The following is an 18,962-nucleotide window of genomic DNA, read 5'->3' as shown; positions in this document are numbered from 1 at the left end:
TCAAGTACATGAGCTTGGGATTACTTTAGTAAACTTTTGTTAGTCAACACCATTCACCGCTGCACCCACAGATGCAAGTTAAGACTTTACTATGCAAAGCAGAAGCTCTACACCAACACTGTCCAGAAGTGTTGCAGCTTCTCTGGACTCGGTCTCATCTTAGATGGAAAATAGAATAGTGGAACTGTGTTTTTTGGTCCGATAAGTTCACATTTCAAATCGTTTTTGAAAAACACAGTCATCGTGTTCTCCGGCCAAAGAGGAAAAGGTCCATCCATGCTGTTATCAGCGTCAGGTCCAAAAGCCAGTATCTGTATGGGCCAGGGGTGTGTCAGTGCCCATGGCATGGGTAACTCGCACATATGTGAGGGCACCATTAATTCAGACAGATATGTACAAATTGTGGAGCAGCATATACTGCCATCCAGAAGCGTCTTTTCCAGGGACGTCCCGGAATTTTCAGCAGGACAACTTGCCACATACTGGCCAAATAAGGACCTAGTTGTTCTTTCATGTTATCTTCTAGATCTTTCTTCGGCATCACCAGCTTTCCACTGTTTTCTTAGAGAAGCTTTGTGGCAAATTTTAAGGGATCCTTGATTAATTTCATCCTCTCATGCTCCTTCCTTCTTCTCCATGCCTTGCGAAAGTGCCTTCGTTCTTTCACCAGCTGAAGTATTTCCTTTTCTCTCCTAACCATCACCCCATGACCACTCTTCCTCCCTGACGCATCCCCAAATCTACCTTTGCATTCTTCATGCATAATGTCACTAAACATGTTAAGATTGGCCTCCACCCTTCTGATGAGTACATCCTCCAAGGTGGAGCACAGGTCCTTGTCTAGTCTGCTCCATGCTTCATTATCGTTAGATCTTGGCCAATTAATTTGTTTCCTTCTCCATTGCTCCTTTTCATTGTCTTGCCTTTCCTGTCTTGTCTGTGGGATGAGAGTTGTATCCTTCTGTGGCTTACATCACAGGAAATGATTTGTAAGTTCTTGGGCCTCTATATACACAACATCACTGGGACCTATCATTCAGCCACATGGTTTCTCTTACCACTGCTATGCTGATGACATGCAACTCTACTTGTCTTTCCAGCCCAACGACACAAAAGTGACTGATAGAATCTCTGCCTGCCTGGCAGACATCTCGACCAGGATGAAGGAACGCCTCCTGCAACTCAACCCAGCCAAGACCAAGCACCTTGTCTTTCCAGCCAATCCTGCTGTTGAACACAACATCATCGTGCAGCTGGGTACAACTAGAGTATCGCCTTCCAAAAATGGTCAGAAATCTAGGGTTAACCATCGATAACAAGCTCAATTTCACAGGCCACAACTCAAAAACCGCAAGATCATGTAGACTTACACTCTACAATATCAGGAAGATATTGTCCTTCCTGAACACACCACAAAACTGCTTGTACAGTCACTTGTCATAACTAGACTGGACTACTGTAACTCTCTCATTGCAGGCCTCCCTGCATGTGCAATTAGACCTCTGCAAATGATCCAGAATGCAGCAGCACCTCTGAACCAAAGAGAGCACATGTTACACCAGTCTTTGTATCTCTCCACTGGCTGCTGTATCAAATTCAAGGCTCTGATGCTGGCATACAGAACAGCTTCAGCATATCTAAAAACATTTATGCAGAGCTACACGCCCACCAGAAGCCTGCGGTCGGCTAAGGAATGTCGCCTTGTTGTACCAAAACAAGAGGCACCAAAACGCTTTCGGGGACTTCAGTTTCATCATACCACGTTGGTGGAATGACCTTCCCAACTCCATCCGTGAAGCTGACTCACTCTCTATCTTCAAAAAACTTCTTAAAACACATCTTTTCAAAAGCACTTAACCGGTCACTAAAAAAACAAAAACAAAAACCTTGTTGCGCTTTAATCTGTTTTGAATACTATTCTGATGCTAGTGAAACTTTGTAATATGGCACTTTTCACACCACTGTTTCCTTATGATGATTTGCTTATGTTTTTCCTCTTTTGAAAGTCGCTTTGGATAAAAAAATTTAAATGTCAATGTAAGTCGTTACCCTCATCCATCTTCAACTGAATTTCCTAAGGATCCTTTGTTCATCATGCATGGTCATTCCAGTTGTGTCCGTAGAGTGCATCCTAATTGGTCCATCTTACATCCCTCCTCTTGGAGGACCACAGGGCTGTTTTTCTTTTCTTTCTTTTGTTTTTGTTTTTGTGCTCATAGTTGTTGAAGGTGTCCATTGTTTGAGGACATGTGGGTAAGGTAACTAGCCTTCCCACCGCTGTGCAGACTTTCCTGCTGTCAGTCAGTCAGTCTTTCATTTAAATGCCATGCCAATAATAATACAAATAATTAAACATATAAGTAAAATAATGAACAGCAACATGAAGAAACGTTTTAACACCAAATTGATTTATATTTATGTCAGCAAATTGTGTCGGCTCAACTTTATACGCACAATAAAAGAATGTGTATTGATTTTTAATTTTATTGAATTAAGTTTTGTTTAACCGTTCTACCAGAGGAATGACATTGAGCCATATGAAGAAGAAGCTGTTTGTCATATGAATTAACCAATGAGGTCAGAGTAAGCTGGTCAACAAACCCTGATATGATTGGTTACAAGAAGGTAGACCCGCCTCCCCCTTTGTGCTTCCAAATCTATTTTGAGTGAGAAAGTCGTGCCAAAAGTGGAAGAAAGGACAATGTATATTGGATTATTTCAGGAAAACATTTTCGCCATAAACACAAGTCATTTACCCTTTTGCAATAGTTTATTTTTACGCATACAGACAGTGCCAAAGGTGCAAATAAAGGAAGTCCGAAGAATACAGATCAAATTTACTTTGTGTTAATATGAAGTTACAGATTTAACACATTGAATTACACTTATGTAAAGTGAAGACTTTGTTGTACCAAAAAGAAAATATAAAAATACAAAAACTAAACTCAATATTTTTGTTATTTGCTTAATTTGCTCAATGCAACTTCAATGCATTGCATAATTTAAAATTTTTGTTAATAAATTCAACAGGCTTACATGTCATGAATGTGAAACCAAACCTTGCGTTTCTTGAATTCAAGCAGATGGAGGGCTACAGTATATCCGGGGCCTATCAAATGAAAATGTGCAGACAGAAACTAATAATAAAAGTTTTACATTTGCCTTTTTTAACATTTTTATAGTTTTAACAGTGGTATTTTAACATATATTTATAGTTTGTTTCTATAAAACAAACTATGGCATTTTTGTAATGTTAAACAGTAGTCCTACTCTAAACACATGTAAAAATAATAAATACACTCGCTCGCACTGTTCTGTCCATTGAGCCGTATCCATCTACAGAGCCACACAGGTGCATTAGCTGTGGTTGTGCCTCTGCCAGAGTATATGATGCTGCTAAACCAGATACTTCAGATGCATTGCTAGACTTCAAAATCAGATGAAATGCGGTACAAATGTGTTCCAACCCGTATGATTGAGAACCAACTGAGATACTCCAAGTCTAGATAAATGTTTTAATGCAAAGAGGAACTTGACAATAGATTTGAGTATTATGACAGATAAATGCCCCCCCCCCCATTTGTAACCTAACTGCCTCCTCTCTACTAATATGCTTTCAGCACCCCCTGGCATCCTTTCATTTATATGATCTCCTATTCTAAATGTAAATGTATATAATACAACAGTTTAAAGCAGTTAAAACAATTTTTCTTTTTTTATTTATCTTTTTGAGATTCCACAAACAGCTGTATGTTGAAACCAGTTGCTTTTCACAAATACAGAGGCTGATTCAGTATTTCAAGGTGCCCAGTTGCTGTCAACATTATTCTCAAAACTGATACATTGACGCCATTATAACCCTAACATTATAAGCATTTCAAACATGTTAACAACATCAAAGTTATAAAATATCATAAATAAGGTAAACTATAATAAACTTGTAAGGTTACATATAAGTAAAATAAGAATAGTAGTCAAAGTTTTATAGTAAATCATTCAGGGTAACTAAATACACAGCATCTTTGTAAAAGCAAATACACAATAAAAATGGTTCATGCATTTATCTCATTATATTTAAAGGCGAGGTTCCTCATTTGACTGCTCCAGATACGTCAACCATTGAATAAACTGCTCTTGTTTGGAAACAGTTCATCATATAATAGACTGACATTATTATACACTGTCATAATTTAATATCTGTGAAATACAAGCACATTTGTATGGTATAGAAATACATGTAAATTATAGACTATAAATTGCACTGAAATTATTATTTTAGTTAAATTAATAATTTAGTTTAATTGCTCAGGTTGTGGTTTTGATAAATATGGAACTTAATATGTGAATGACTGGTGCTGAATGATTTAATAACAAATATATTCTTGATGTTTTTGGAGCTAGATTGACTTATGGTTATGACCTATCCATCCCATTGTGTATATAATCACTAGTCTCACCCGCTTTTATTGGAAACGTCAAGCAACAGGCTGTGCTCTAATGATCAGCATTATTATAAGAGATTTTTTCAAATATTTTGTTTAATGTTGACTTTTTATATAATCTACAATATTGTCCAATGTTTATGGCAAACCAAAACTTGTGAAAATTGTCTGGAAAAGACTCCTGGCTGTCGTGGACCACAACTGTCAGTTCACATTTGTGTGTTTACAGACAGTCCATAGGAACAGCTGCTATAATTAAGAATCTACTTTATTTATGTACATCTATGGGTATAACCAATTTGATGAAAATAAAAAAGAATGCAAAGCGATAGGTTACCTATTCTATAACCCCTGTTATCTGAAACATCGAGTGAAGAGATCCACCTACGGAAAGGGGTAACTATACCTGACCTCTGCAGAAGCATCCAATTGCATCAAGTCTGGCTTGACAGACAGGCGTTTTTGTGCAATGCCCGTCCTCATCTGAGAGCATATAGGACCTGTACAAACTACTTTTCCTCAGTGAGCATATTCGCTTCTCATGCAGCAAGCGGAGAAATCTTGGTGGAGCTCTCTATGTTTCAGGGAACTGGGGTGAAATAATAGGTAACCTATGGTTGTCTTTCTGTAATGTTTTTGACTGAAGCTCCTTGATTTCACCACTAGATGGCGTAATTTCAACTCAGATTGAATCCATGACCGCCATTACATACATTGCACTGTACATAACATACAGTATTTTTGTACTGTATATAATGGATTTGTATTAGATTTGTATAAGATTTGTATGTGTGTATGTATGAAGGTGTGTGTCTATGTGTATGTACGTATATGTATAATCTTTTTTTTTTATTATTATCTATGTATATCTTGCTGCTGCCTTTGTATTGTTTTTTTTTTTTACTGTTGTGCACTGGAAGCTTCTGTCACCAAGACAAATTCCTTGTATGTGTTAGCATACTTGGCAATAAAACTGATTCTGATTCTGATTCTGGAAACTCTTCCAATTGTCTATAAATCCTATGCTATTCTCCAGACACCATTCAGACATCCAGCCATTCAGTGACGCTAATCTACTATAAACCTCGTCACCACGATAAGCAGGGAGGGGGCCAGAGCATATTACAGTGTCTGACATCGTTTAGGCAAGTTAACACACCTCTATAACATCATTTTAAGTGATCTCTGACTGGCAAAGGCAGACATCATTAGTGCCAACATGAATAACAAGTTTTGAAAATCTTTTCAGATCGACTGGTGTGAACTAAACTTTCTGATATATTGAATGAGACTGCTGTATTTTAACAATTTGAAGTTGTATTTCCTCAAATGTCTGTGGCTACATGTGGGACATCAAAGAATTGTTCATTCTCAGCAGTTGATTCATTTGATTTTTGATTTTTATATACACACTGACCGAAGCATTTATTGTGAGTGCGAAAATGGTGTTGTGCATTTGTTGTGGTGACACTGCTTGTGCCCTTGACATTGAGTTCTCTCCAGCTTGAAAACTCTTTGAACTGTGCACTGGAAGGCTACACTTGGCTTGGACAGCACTTGAACTGGTGCTGTCGTGCATTAAAACCGGGGATGGGAACCCGAGGGGTGGGGTCTGACCCAACTGACAGATTCCACCTTTTGGTAGTCAGGATGGTGATATCTGAACTTGAGTCCAAAGGGCTGGCGGCCCAGGAAACCTGGACTTAGAGCCCCCTGAACCTATGCATCAGGCAGGCTGCTTTATTTTTTATGTCAGAAGGGATATGGTTGGGGGGTTACTTGTGTTACCACGATGGCAGCAAAGGACATTTTCCCCCAGGGCTTAGGAGGTGGATTGGGCTGTTGATTAGGCGGATTGGTGCAAGGTTTAGGTCTGCCAGTATTGTGGTATTCACAGCCTGTGGTCAGGGCCTTTGCGGTACACAGTGGGCACCTGGTGAGATGCAGATTTTCTAGGAAGGCACAATTAAAAGCCTTGTCCTCCTTCTTCTTATTGTCATAGCACTGCTGCATGAGGGGAAGGCTAGACCAAAAAGAGCCTGTCCAGGTTCAACTGGGGCACCCGCAATGCACCTCTTCTCGTTGTCAGGCTGACCAGAGAGATTTAGCCACAGTGCACGTTTACCCACGGTGGATTACGATTAACTGGTGGAGCATGGGCCGACGGGATGGCCTCCTGGTTTTCTGAGCCTTCAAGCATAGCACCTATGGCTACAGTTCTCAGAGAGGGAAAGAGCTTATTCCACTTGTTTCAACCCCATGCACACAATGCAGAAGGGATATATCCATGACTCCTGGCTTCTGGACGTGGAAAACCGTGGAAAACTGCTGAATTTTAATCCATGAATCAGCCAAAAGTTAGCCTGAGATGCAGGGGAAACCCAGAAGGTCTGACAGTTGTAAAAACGTAAAGGCCAGCAAGCATGGGTGGCTTACAGGCTGAATGAAACAGCAACTGACCAGTATTTCCTTTGTCAGTTATGCTTAGTGGAGGCTGACCAGAAGATGTGTCCTCCTGCAGACTGTTTACCTGCAGTGAACCAAACAAGTGAAAACAATTCGCGCTGTGAGTTACACATGTAAAGGTTTCGAGAAGTGAATGCCAACAGAGGAAATGTAGCATGCACAGGTCCTTTATGCTCTCAGGTGAGCGTGAAGCCTTACAACAGCATTGGACTCATGCTTGTGCTTCTGCAGAAGTCAAAAACAAATGCCCCTTCCCATAGGTGGATTTCGAACATGAGTTGATTTTTATAAGATTGCTTCTACAGGATACATCTGACCCCTGCACCACAGAGAAATTATATGGTTTTAGAAGTAGCCTGTAATAGTGTGTTTCAGAATCATAGCACTCATGTGTGTTTGTTGCAGGGCTCCAGCACTGATGAGGACTTTGATTCTTCAGTGGGTTTACTGGAGGACTGCAAGACTGAGTCATCACAACCATATCAGACCCTCCCTGAGCACTCTGATGGGGTGAGAGTACAGCTGCTAAACACATCCACACTGATCAGAGTGCAACAGTCGGGTTCACATTCATTTTCATAAAGAAACTGATTTGTAATGATAGACATATAAAGCTTTGAAAACCACAGCAAAAGAGCTTTGCAGCTCCACCCACTCCCATGATGCACTGTGAATGAAGGAATCAAATGGCTCTCCCTAAACTCTAACAATACATATATATTTGTAGGTTTCTGAGTATGTTGCAATAAAAGCTGTATGGTGTTTTGTACTTATATGCTATATATTTGAGTCATATTTACTGTATATATGTTTTAAACATTTTTACATTATCAGTATACTGTGCATATTTAATAAAGAATGATTTATAGTCAACTTTTCATTTGATTTTGTCATTTCAATACTTCATGGGATGAGTAGTTCTTTTTCTCATAATAGAGTTAAGGACACAGTCCTGTACCTTTGTCTTTGTTCATGTACTTTTTCCATCAAATGCATTAAAATGTTGGTTGCTGGTTGGTTGGCATAACTTTTATGAGTGGATTTTGAGTGAAAGTTAGAAAGAAAATCTTTTTCTTTGAGAATTCAGTTGCACAAGTATTGTAATAAAAAGGTAATTGTCTAAATTTGCTGTTTCATAAATCAAACATTCACATCTAAATTTGGTCAATGAAGTGTTTCATGATTTTTCTTAATTAGTGATTTGTTTATTCAATTCTATCTATAAATATAGTGTTATAAAATGTTTTTAGCATAGGTTATGTTCCCTTTAGAGATGTGGCCAGAGGACAAAGTACAGAACAGTCGAAACAGCATCTTTATATGCATGTAGAACATTCACATAGATATTTTTCTCAGCCGTATCAATGACATCGACATACTGCTATACAGTGAAGAACAGTCTTGATCTCAGAATTACAATAATATTAAAGTGAACCAGACTGACTCATGTGTATTTATATGAAAGGTGATTTGTTATGCATATTCATTTTGTGTTTAATGAATAAATTGTGTTAGACAGACATCCACTTTCTGTTCAAACTTGTTAAGTTAAATGTAACATCTCTTTCTGGAACATGTAAAAGCAGGGGGTGTTTGCAATATCAACATTGGCCGTCTGGCACATTGCATATGTTGCACATCCAAGTTTTGCAACACTGTGTCAAATTAAAAGGGTTGATTTTGATTTCAGGTTGAAGTTCTTTTTTGGTATCTTTACACCTGTAACTGACAGTGCATAACATTGTAAGTCATTTCATTGGAATGTCCTATTTCTAACCATTTTGTTTTTGAATTTTTCAGAATGACTGTGACAGCAGTCGCAGCACAGATTTCAGTTTTAAAAAGAAGATGCTTTCTGCAGCTGGTAAAGACAGAGATAAGACAGACAGGCAGAATGGTGTCCATGGGAAACGGGATAGTGGGAAAAATGGACACCGTGAAGATGGACAAAAATTACTGACCACTTGATGGCATTTCTGAGAGACTGAATACAATACTCTGCTGCAGGTGCCATTATTACTGTTCAGCATTTAGTTAGCTTTCACAATGTATTACTGATGGACATGTTAATAAAGATTACTTGCAATTACACATTTATTGAATATGTTGTAGTTATTGTACGTTCATGAAAGCTGCCCAGTATTACTCAGAATATGAAAGTTATGAACAAACCATCAGAAAAATACTGTACACATCCAAAAAAAAGAAAAAAAAAAAGACCAATATCACGAATAAAAGATAAATAAAAGAAATATTTTTTGAGTTCATGATGATTCAAGAAATGCTTGAAGAAAATCAATTATGGACAATTGGACCGTGAAGATGCAAATTAAGAAATGTATAATTCAAATGAATGCTCACTTGGGAACAGACATACACTTGGGTGTTTTAAATTTTTTTTTAAATATTCTTTATTTGGAACTAATGTTGAATGAATACTATACAATGTTAAGATTTGGATAGGATAGACAGATTTAGGATTTTGTTTAATGCCATTTGATTGATTTTATTTATTTATTTATTTGTATTGTCTGCCTCTGTCTGATTAGTTAAATTAAGCATTTCATGTCAGAACAGGTTGAAAGTCTGTGAGGAGCAACTCAGGAAAGAGAGTCATCATCGTCTCACCAGTTTAGTTTTTGGTACTCATAGATGCACTCATAACCCCAGTTTGTCAACACAATAAAAGAGAAATTAGCATAATAAATTCACGTGTCACTTGTATGATGACATCAGTTCTCACAAAGTAATACTAGAGTTCAGTGATCAGGGATGTCCAGTGCAGATGCATGATGGTCACAGTGTTTAAGGTCTTGTAGGATTGTATTGTTGACCAGAATCGACATCATTGTGATTAAGGGAAGACCTGACTGAGCATCAAGAACTGGACTGGTGAAGTTGGGGATGAAACAATTAAAGCAGTCACAGACAGCAGAACTCATGTCACATACAGTATTAAACACAAGTTCAATAGTACAGTGAGTAATGTACTCAGGGATGGATTATGACTAGCAAAGGCCCTGGGGCCAATTATCTCCAAGGGCCCCCCTCATGCCCAAAAGGTTTTTCAAGCGGGGGGATCACAAACTAGATTGCACAGCCATGAAGTGCAGGGCACCCCTGGGCAGTCAAGGGCCCACTGGTAGTCAAGGTCCCCTGGGCGCTGGCCCCATTGGCCTGGTCGGTAATCCATCCGTGAATGTACAAACCATGATAATAATAATTGACTCTGCTTGGTTTTTGAAAACACCTTGTATTTGTATTGTTTGTAATATTAGGTCTATGTATACTAGTTTTTATATAAAATACAAATAGAAGACTTTTATCTTTTATAAACATCTTTTTTTTACATTATGATATAACAGAGAACATTTAGAAAATAAACCTGAAACCTACAATTTTATCTTTAAATGAAAAACTATTATAACCAAGTCCTGATTTCCCCTTCAGAAGACATGGAATTAAATACATAATTATTCACTTATTTCTAATGCTCCAGACACTGACATGAAAGAAGATAAAGAAAACAAAAAAAAAAACAAAAAAAAATGAGGACAAAGAAAGATAAAAAAAGATAATTTTAGATAAATACATAAATATTTTTTGAAATAAGAAAAACTCAAAACAAAAAGTTTGTTAAGTATATATGACAAAGATGGAAACTGAGTTTTATATTATGAACACTCTTTTTTTAGGCCTCCTAATGGTAGTCTGTTTCAAAGAATACAGCATAGTGTGTTAAAAGATTTCATAATACTCTCAGCAAAATATTTTAGATTTTATTTGAAATTCTCTGTTTTTATGAGCCGCATCCAAAACCTGCCACAAATTCTTTCGACCAACTAGAAGACGCAAAGTCAAACTACCCAATCGGATTGATTTATACTACAGCGTTCAGAAACTCTTGACCAATCAGTGGATGCGACCTTAAAACCTAATATGGCGACGCTTGAGAGTAGCGAACAGTAAATGAACAAAAGCCGTTTCATTTAGTGAAGAAACTGGAATTTTTCTGCGGTAAGCAGTATTTCAAAAAGAAGAAATCATACTTTCACATCTTATCCCACATGTACATCTGATCTGTGTAATTATACAAACATTAGATGGTATATTTTGCGAGATGTCATGTGTAGAGCTGAAAATGTATATTTATTTGTCCGAATTTAGCTGTGATTTTAAACTCTGTTTATGGTAGAGATTAGTGAACGCAAAATGTGTCTATCGGCAAACATAAAAAACAATATGGTAAAATGTATATGAATGTATAAGCATCTTAGTTTTGGAACTGCTCCTGCAGTGTGACTGAAGTTTTAGAAATGCAAACACTCTTGTTGTATTTTAGTTAATGTGAGCTCATTAAAGTTCAATAACTAATATACAACGCTGTTTGAAATACAAATTTAGTTGATGTCTGTTTGATGATCTGTAGGTTTGTGAAGTGAGGCAGGATGAAGGTGGTGAATCTTAAACAGGCAATCCTGCAGGCGTGGAAGGAGCGATGGAGTGATTATCAGTGGGCCATTAACATCAACAAGAACTGCCCGAAAGGAGCTACGTGGGACTATCTCAATCTAGCAGGTACTGTCACAGTTTCATCCACACGAGTCCCGGGAATCCTTTTTAGAGCCACCTGATGTGTCTTGTCCTGGGCTTTTCTGGCATGCCTTATGTTTGAGGGTGTACCCAATATGATGAGAAAAAAACCCTCATTTAACCTGAACAGAGAGGTTGATTCTGTATGATCAGTGATATCATCTGCTTTTTCTTCAGTCTGCAGATTTTACACTGGATGTCAAGTGGCATCCCAAAATAGATTAGCAAACATTAAAATAAAACAATTATCAATATTACCTGCCAAATGTTTAACATGAGACTGGCTGAATAGGAAATCGGCAATTCTGTAAATGCACATAGATTAGCAGAAGTGTAATTTATCGGCTGTAACACATGGAACAAACTGGGACAAATATTGTAGTATTAGTCATAATACCAGATGATAGATGAACGTGCACCAAAACACTGTGATCGATGCAAGAAAAGAGTGTGGTGTTTGGTGGGATGTGTTAGCTTCTCCCTTTAAAAGTTGAGAAGCCTGTTTATTGCGCTCTACTAATTATACATAACTATTGAGTTGTATTGTGAGTTATTTGTATTTGGTCTTATTTTATTCCCTGCTGTCCACGACTCCCATCAGATGAGAACCGCAGTGACCGTTCAAAGTGTGTGATGCATGTAAGCCGACTGTCACGCATTTATTAACATGTATTACTGCATGTGTTTCTCTGAGACAGAAGCTCTTCTGGAGCAGGCTATGATTGGCCCGTCACCCAACCCTCTGATCCTGTCCTACCTGAAATACGCCATCAGTTCACAGGTGAGCAGGTGCCGTCATCATTACATAGGAGTTTCAAAAGGAATTCAAACATTTTTGGAAGTTTACATGAATTGAGACTGCAGGTAGCAGCTTGTCTATGAGAACTGCAACTGGAGCACGTACTAATGTGGATTGAATGGGTTAATTATTGTAATGATCTTCTGTGTTCAGACAACATCAAATAACATGGATATTCTCTCTCTCACCTGCAGATGGTGTCTTACTCCAGTGTGCTGAGCGCCATCAGCAAGGTTTGTGTTATTTGATTGTAATCATGTTGCTCCGAGACTGAACACTTAGACTCTCTTTGTGTTTGTTCATCCACAGTTTGATGATTTCTCACGGGAGCTCTGTGTCAAATCATTACTCGAGATCATGGACATGTTCTCCCACCGGCTCAGGTATTCCCAGTAGAGGCAGACTGATATATCAGATTTATCGATTAATCGGTGCCGATAGTTGCTTTTTGGAATATATGCCGATATTTGCAGATTTATTTTTATTATTCCACATCAATAAACCTCATCTGGTGAAATATATCTACCAAACTCTTCATCTGGTCATTATGTAGGCTATAAAAAGCTTAATTTGGTAAATAATTATAGAGCATTGCAACGGGGCCAAGTGTCTGTGATTTCAAAATAAAAGTCCCTGTTGTATTTCAGGCTTGTTTATAGTTAAAATCCCGCATTATGCATCAAATCAGATTTTTCTCTGGTTATTTTGGGGGTTTTGGGATTTTATTCGTTTAGTTATCTTATAGCCTTCATGTCTGTGTGATTTAATAGTAAGACAAGACTTAGAAATGTTTTATCATTTTAGAAATTGATTTAATAAAAAAATCTGCCCTTTCCGACATCTTAGTTATCGGTATCAGTAAAATCCAATATCGGTCGACCTCTAATTCCCAGCATTGGAACTGAGTTAAATTGCATTGGCCAGGCCCTCAGGACTTTGAATGGCAATAACAGGGAGTAGAATTGACTGAATTGCAGTTCAGTGACTTTCAACACAACAGAAGAATTAACCTTATTCAAATAAATATTGATGAAACATGTCAACATTTGAATCCATTGATTATAGTATTAAGTTTGCATCATTCTGGGAAATGAAGAGTTCTTCCACTGTAGTCCATTTAATTAAAGTTTTAATCTTTATATAGAAATTATGAAACTGATTGTTAACTTCATATAATTCTATTCCTCCATATGTTGTGTGTACGATAACATTTTTATAGCCAACTTACACTGAAAAAATGTAATAATTATTTAAAATAATTTCCATTTTAATTCTATTTTCTTATATCCAAATTACGACTCCGCCTTCTGTTTTCTTTCTTCAATTCAAATTAATTATTTGCCTGGATATTAAAAGCCATTTCCAGTCCTGTTCTGAATGGTGATCATTTATGATGGGAGACGGGCAATGTGTTTGTGTCTGTCCTGCAGCTGTCACGGGAAGGCAGAGGAGTGTATTGCACTGTGTCGGGCGATGCTGTGTGTGCTGGTGTGGCTCCTGCAGGGCTGCTCATGTTACTGCGAGCGACTGCGTGAGCCTGCAGCCGTATCTGCTGTCGAGAGCAGTCTGAGCGCCTGTCTGCAGCGCATGCACGCTTTACTGCACAGCACCAAGAACAGAGCGCTGGTGCACATCGCACGCCTCGAGGAGCAAGGTGGTTATTAAAGCTTTTACTAACATAAATGATAAAGAACTCAGTTGTTGAATCTAAGGCTGCATTTACACTGCAAGGCTTAATGCACAGAGCCGATGTTTTGACCATATTCGATTATTTTTCTTTTTTTTCTTTCTGTTTACATTCACTGAAGGCACGACTCGTCTCTGAAATCAGTGTTTACATTAATCTCCCACCCAAACTCTAACGATTTCATTACTGATCACTTTCACTTAAGCACCATGATTCACCCTCGGGTTTTGAATGGCTTTGTGCTATTTCATATTTTCCAAAGTAGGCAAAACATGCCAAGTGGAGTGGGTACAAAATTTCCGCCTCAACAAGAGAAGCTTTGAGTTTTTGTGCGAGCACCCAAAGGCATGTCTGCTTCATAAGCTATCCCTGAAGACATTGCATAGGGGAATCTGATATATACATGCTTAGACGTAGGTCAGATGTCCAGATATCGGATATATATATATATGATTTAAAACTACATTTGTAAGTGGTTCTGATCGGATGCGAAACATTCAGATCTTGTGCGGACTCTTCTGTTTACACTTGTGCAAAAGTATCCAGTCTATGTCAGATGTAAGTAAAAAAAATCATATTTTTTGTGACAGTGTAAACACAGCCTAAGATGAACATGTACCTCTGTGAGCCGGGACTGTGTGAAATGACATTTTTTAAATTTTTTTGCTTTTTGTTATTAACACTTTATTGATTCAAACCCCATTACTTCAGCCATATACTTGAGGAAACATTTAGGTAAATATAAAAATTTAACAAACAGGAAAACTTTGTCCATATTTAATAATATGTGTGAAATAATGGGAGGCATTTATACTTCTCCAGGCAGTTTGATAGAAAGACTTTGCAATGGTGAGATTGGGGCAAGGACCACTTGTTCAATGTAGTACCAGGGAGGGGCTCTGTCAGGTGGAAGAAACCAATGGTCCAAGAGTCTAAGATTAAAAGCATAGTAAGAAAGAAAATTTAGGGGAGACCAAAATCTCCTTTGTCAGTTGGTCTATGTAACATACTGAAATGCAACTGAGGTAATTTACCATTCCAAATAAAAGACTTAGATATACTATCAAATTGTTTAAAATAAGAAAGAAACTTCTAGTGGGAGGAACTGCAGTAGATAATTGAATTTGGGGATACCATTCATTTTTATAACATTGACATTCCCAGCCATAGACAAATGTAGTGAAGCCCACCTATCCACATCACACGAGAGCCTTTTCATTAATGGATCAAAATAAACTAACAAAATCTCTCAAATGTGATGGAAATAAAATGCCTAAATACTTAATGCCTGTCAGAGCTTCCGATTTAGAGCAATTTACCCTGCATCCTTGGAGAAGGAATTATAATTTCATAGAGGTTAGGTGTAGATCTACATAGGTCGGACACATATTATAATAATATATCATCTGACTATAGTAGCAGTTTATGCACCACACCTCCTGCTACAGAACCAGGAAAATCATCCCCTTTTCTTATTGCGGCTGCTAATGCTTCCAGGGCAAGACAGAACAATAAAGGGGAGAGAGGACAGCCTTGCCGGGTTCCTCTACCAATAGAAAAAAATCTGAAATGAATCCATTAGTTTGCACTGCTGCTAATGGTTGGTTATAAAGTAACTTAATCCACCCAATAAAAGTGTTCCCAAACCCGTACATTTCCAAAATCTTAAAAAGATAGTTCCATTCCACCATATCAAACACCTTCTCGGCATCAAGTGAAATGGCAGCAATCAGGGTCTGATCATTCGCTACTGACCACATAATATTTATAAAACATCTAATATTATCAGAAGAACTACAACCATGAATAAACCCCACTTGATATATATGTAATTATTCTGCTTAATCGATTAGGCAGAATTTTAGACAATATTTTTACATCTAACTGGATCAGGGAAATTGGATGATAACGTTTACATTCATTTGGGTCTTTATCTTTTTAAGAATATGACTGATCAGGGCTTGCTTCATGGTTGGCAGTAGTTCACATTTCTTTAATGACTCTGTGTAAACTTCCAACATAAGTGGAGCCAGTTCTGTGACATAAGATATAAAACAATCTGCTGCAATACCATCTGGCCCCGGTGCCTTATCTGTTGGAAATGCTTTAATTACTTCAACAAGCTCCTCCATAGTAATATCTGAGTCAAGAGTTTTTTTTGATCACTCATCAATTTAGGAATTTCTAATGGCTCTACAATGTTGCTAATATCCTTATTGGTAGACATAGATGTGGAGCTATAAAGATTGAAATATAATTCTATAAAGGTTTTATTAATATCTGTGGCAGAAGTAAATATATTACCTCCAGAAGACTTCACTGAAGGGATGGTGGAAAAAAACTCTGTATTATGTATCTGGCAAGGGTTTCCCTGCTTTTCCCCCTGACTCAAAATATGCCTGTCTTGCCCTTAATAACCAAATTCAACCTTTTTGTGACAATAGGATTGTACCTATATTTTATCTGGGTTAACTCTTTAAGATCATTGGATAGTATTCAGCACTTCAGCTCTGTTTCAGCACTTTTAATATTCTTTTCCAATTTTATGAATTCCTGTGCTTTGATCTTTTAAATGAATGAGGTATATTGTATGATCTGCCCCCTAAGAATTGCCTTAAACGCCTCCCATGCCATGCCTACAGAGGACTCTGAGGACCAGTTAATTTCTACATAATCATTTACCTCTCTCTTTATAATTTGTTGAAATTCTGGGTGTTGAAGAAGGGATGTATTAAAGCGCCATCTATATGAGTTTCTTTTCTCTATATGCGGCAACATCTCTAAACACACCAAAGCATGATCTGAAACTAAAGTGTTCCCAATTGAGCAGTCAGAGGTAGATGGAATAAATTACTTGTGTATATATAAAAAATCTATTCAAGAGTAAATCTTACGAACTGATGAAAAAAAAGGTGTAGTCCCTCCCAGATGGATTCAGAAGTCTCCAAATATCTGTAAGACCAAGATTTTTACACATTGACACCTTTGCATCACTATGATCAAGGACTGGATTTGCTAAAAGATTGAAGCTTCCACCCAAAACCATATCATGGATCCAAGCGGCTTGTATTTTTTGTAAGACTTACAAAAAGTTCTGATCATCAGCGATGGCATAAAATGGCATAAAAATTAGCCAAAATGTTTTTGCCATTGTATGTCAGCCAAAACAATAATGACTATTCCTAAATGATCTTTGATCTGTTTGAGACATTTGAATTGTAGATGCTTATCAATGTGATGACTCCCCTGCTCCTACTGGAACCAGCACTGCAAAACACATGCCCACCTCATGCCCTACCAAGTTTTTCAATTTCTTACGCTTAAGGGTGTCCAGCCCATTAACATTCAACGTGGAGAGAAACATTGTACCTATATTAAAGTGTGACATATTGACATGGTAAAATTATATAGACCGTTTCCAACATCAATGTAACAATCTAATCCTGAAAAACCCACAGAACAGAAAAAAATGCTCTTCAACCACACGCACAACAGTCCCAACTCTCATCCATCCCCGGAAATCCGACTGTCCATACAAGCTCATGAGATTTTCCGCAACAATATTGCTCAAGTGCGTGTATTTTATTTTTTTACATAAACCATTAAATTGCACACATTTCTTTCCACAAAATAAGACCCAGTAAATAATCATATCGAATAAATGAATGGACTCAACATTAAATCAATAAAGGGAAGTTCTTCACCACTCTTAGAACAAAGTCTCTGTCAGCCGACTGCAAATATCTTGCCAAGATAGATCTAGGTCTGTTACTTGCCACGGGAAGCTGACTGAAAACTCTGTAGACGCGCTCAATTTCAAGCTGGCGGTCTGCTGTGTCGATCAAATTCGGAATAAGCCCATTCAAAAACATCACCATATCTTGACCTTCCTTTCCTTCTGAGATTCGAATGAAACAAACATTATTATGCCTGCTCCGATTTTACATGTCCTCTAGTTTTTCCCCACACGCGTTCCACATCAGCCTTGGTAGCAGGCAGGTTAGCCTGTAGTTCTCTTTCTGCAGACTGCAGAAACTCGACCTGTTTTTCAACGTCGACCAGTCTTCTGATCAGGGTAGAAACTTTCGCCTCCATATATGTGATCGCTCGACGTATATCTGCGAGGCCCTCCAAGTCGTCAGGCAAGATGTTGCTTTATAGAATTGAGCAATATTGTAAATTATGTACTTTTAATGTGGCAAGTTCTCAAGACAAAACTTTTGGCTGGTCTTAAGTGGCGATATCTGATTCATGATTGAATCATTGTTTTAATCAGTTCTTCTGAAATAACCAACCATTCAAACCAGTTCAAAATTCAACCACAGTTATTTTGTTTCTATGGCCTGAATCCGCTCACGAATCCGTGTGAATCAAAATTGCAGGAAGTCTGAATCATTTTCACAAATCAGTTTTTTCAAACAGTTGATTTCAATGAATCGTTCAAATCATTTGTTTTTGTCAGTGCTCTGAAGAGTTCACAGAAGTCCCTGTGTGGTATATAACATTCTAGAGGGTTTTAGACTAATGTATGTGCAGGGAATCTTTGCCGTTTGTGTTAGAATGAGAGAATCGTGGTGGTTGTGATTTATATTGAATCTGATTTGAATTTCCACATCTTCTCTTTTTAAGCATCCTGGAGTAATGTAGAGCAAGCTTTACTCAAGCTGTCTGAAAATCTCAGCGCTGTGACCAATCAGATGCTGAAGGAGAAGCTGGAGGACTGCATTTCATTGGTCAAGAGGTGAGACTCCATGAAGGACTTGGAAGGGTTAACAAAATTACAAACATAATGACTTTAAAAACTTCCTTTTTTGTTAAAGTATATCTGTCACATAGAGAATAAGGCTAGACACACCACACAACAGACGAGATGTTGCAAGCGCGCGGTCCAGTTGTACACGCTCAACATGCGTCCTGCATTACTGCGGCAGTAACATTCCTCAAGAGGGCAATAGTTACCTTCAAAAGTGTGTCG

General features: G+C 37.8%; 2 protein-coding genes across 3 annotated transcripts in view; both read left to right on the top strand.

Moving 5' to 3' along the window:
• The window catches only part of samd14 (sterile alpha motif domain containing 14), a 29,577-nt gene extending 20,452 nt beyond the window's left edge, over positions 1–9,125 (top strand). For both annotated transcript variants that reach the window (XM_052112134.1, XM_052112133.1), the window contains exons 8-9: positions 7,314–7,418; positions 8,709–9,125. In XM_052112134.1, coding sequence (XP_051968094.1) covers positions 7,314–7,418; positions 8,709–8,876 — 273 coding nt within the window. In that variant the 3' untranslated portion in view covers positions 8,877–9,125. The remainder of the gene's footprint in view (positions 1–7,313; positions 7,419–8,708) is intronic.
• Positions 9,126–10,835: 1,710 nt separating this feature from the next.
• med24 (mediator complex subunit 24) overlaps positions 10,836–18,962 on the top strand; it is a 47,134-nt gene continuing 39,007 nt past the window's right edge. The window contains exons 1-7 of the mRNA XM_052113293.1: positions 10,836–10,925; positions 11,338–11,486; positions 12,200–12,282; positions 12,495–12,533; positions 12,610–12,683; positions 13,731–13,954; positions 18,617–18,728. Of these exons, the coding sequence (XP_051969253.1) occupies positions 11,357–11,486; positions 12,200–12,282; positions 12,495–12,533; positions 12,610–12,683; positions 13,731–13,954; positions 18,617–18,728 (662 nt within the window). The 5' untranslated portion in view covers positions 10,836–10,925; positions 11,338–11,356. The remainder of the gene's footprint in view (positions 10,926–11,337; positions 11,487–12,199; positions 12,283–12,494; positions 12,534–12,609; positions 12,684–13,730; positions 13,955–18,616; positions 18,729–18,962) is intronic.

The sequence above is a fragment of the Xyrauchen texanus genome, chromosome 40 (genome assembly GCF_025860055.1).
Source record: "Xyrauchen texanus isolate HMW12.3.18 chromosome 40, RBS_HiC_50CHRs, whole genome shotgun sequence".
Lineage (NCBI taxonomy): Eukaryota > Metazoa > Chordata > Actinopteri > Cypriniformes > Catostomidae > Xyrauchen > Xyrauchen texanus.
Note: the sequence above shows the minus strand (reverse complement) of the source record. Positions and strands in the feature narration are given on the sequence as shown.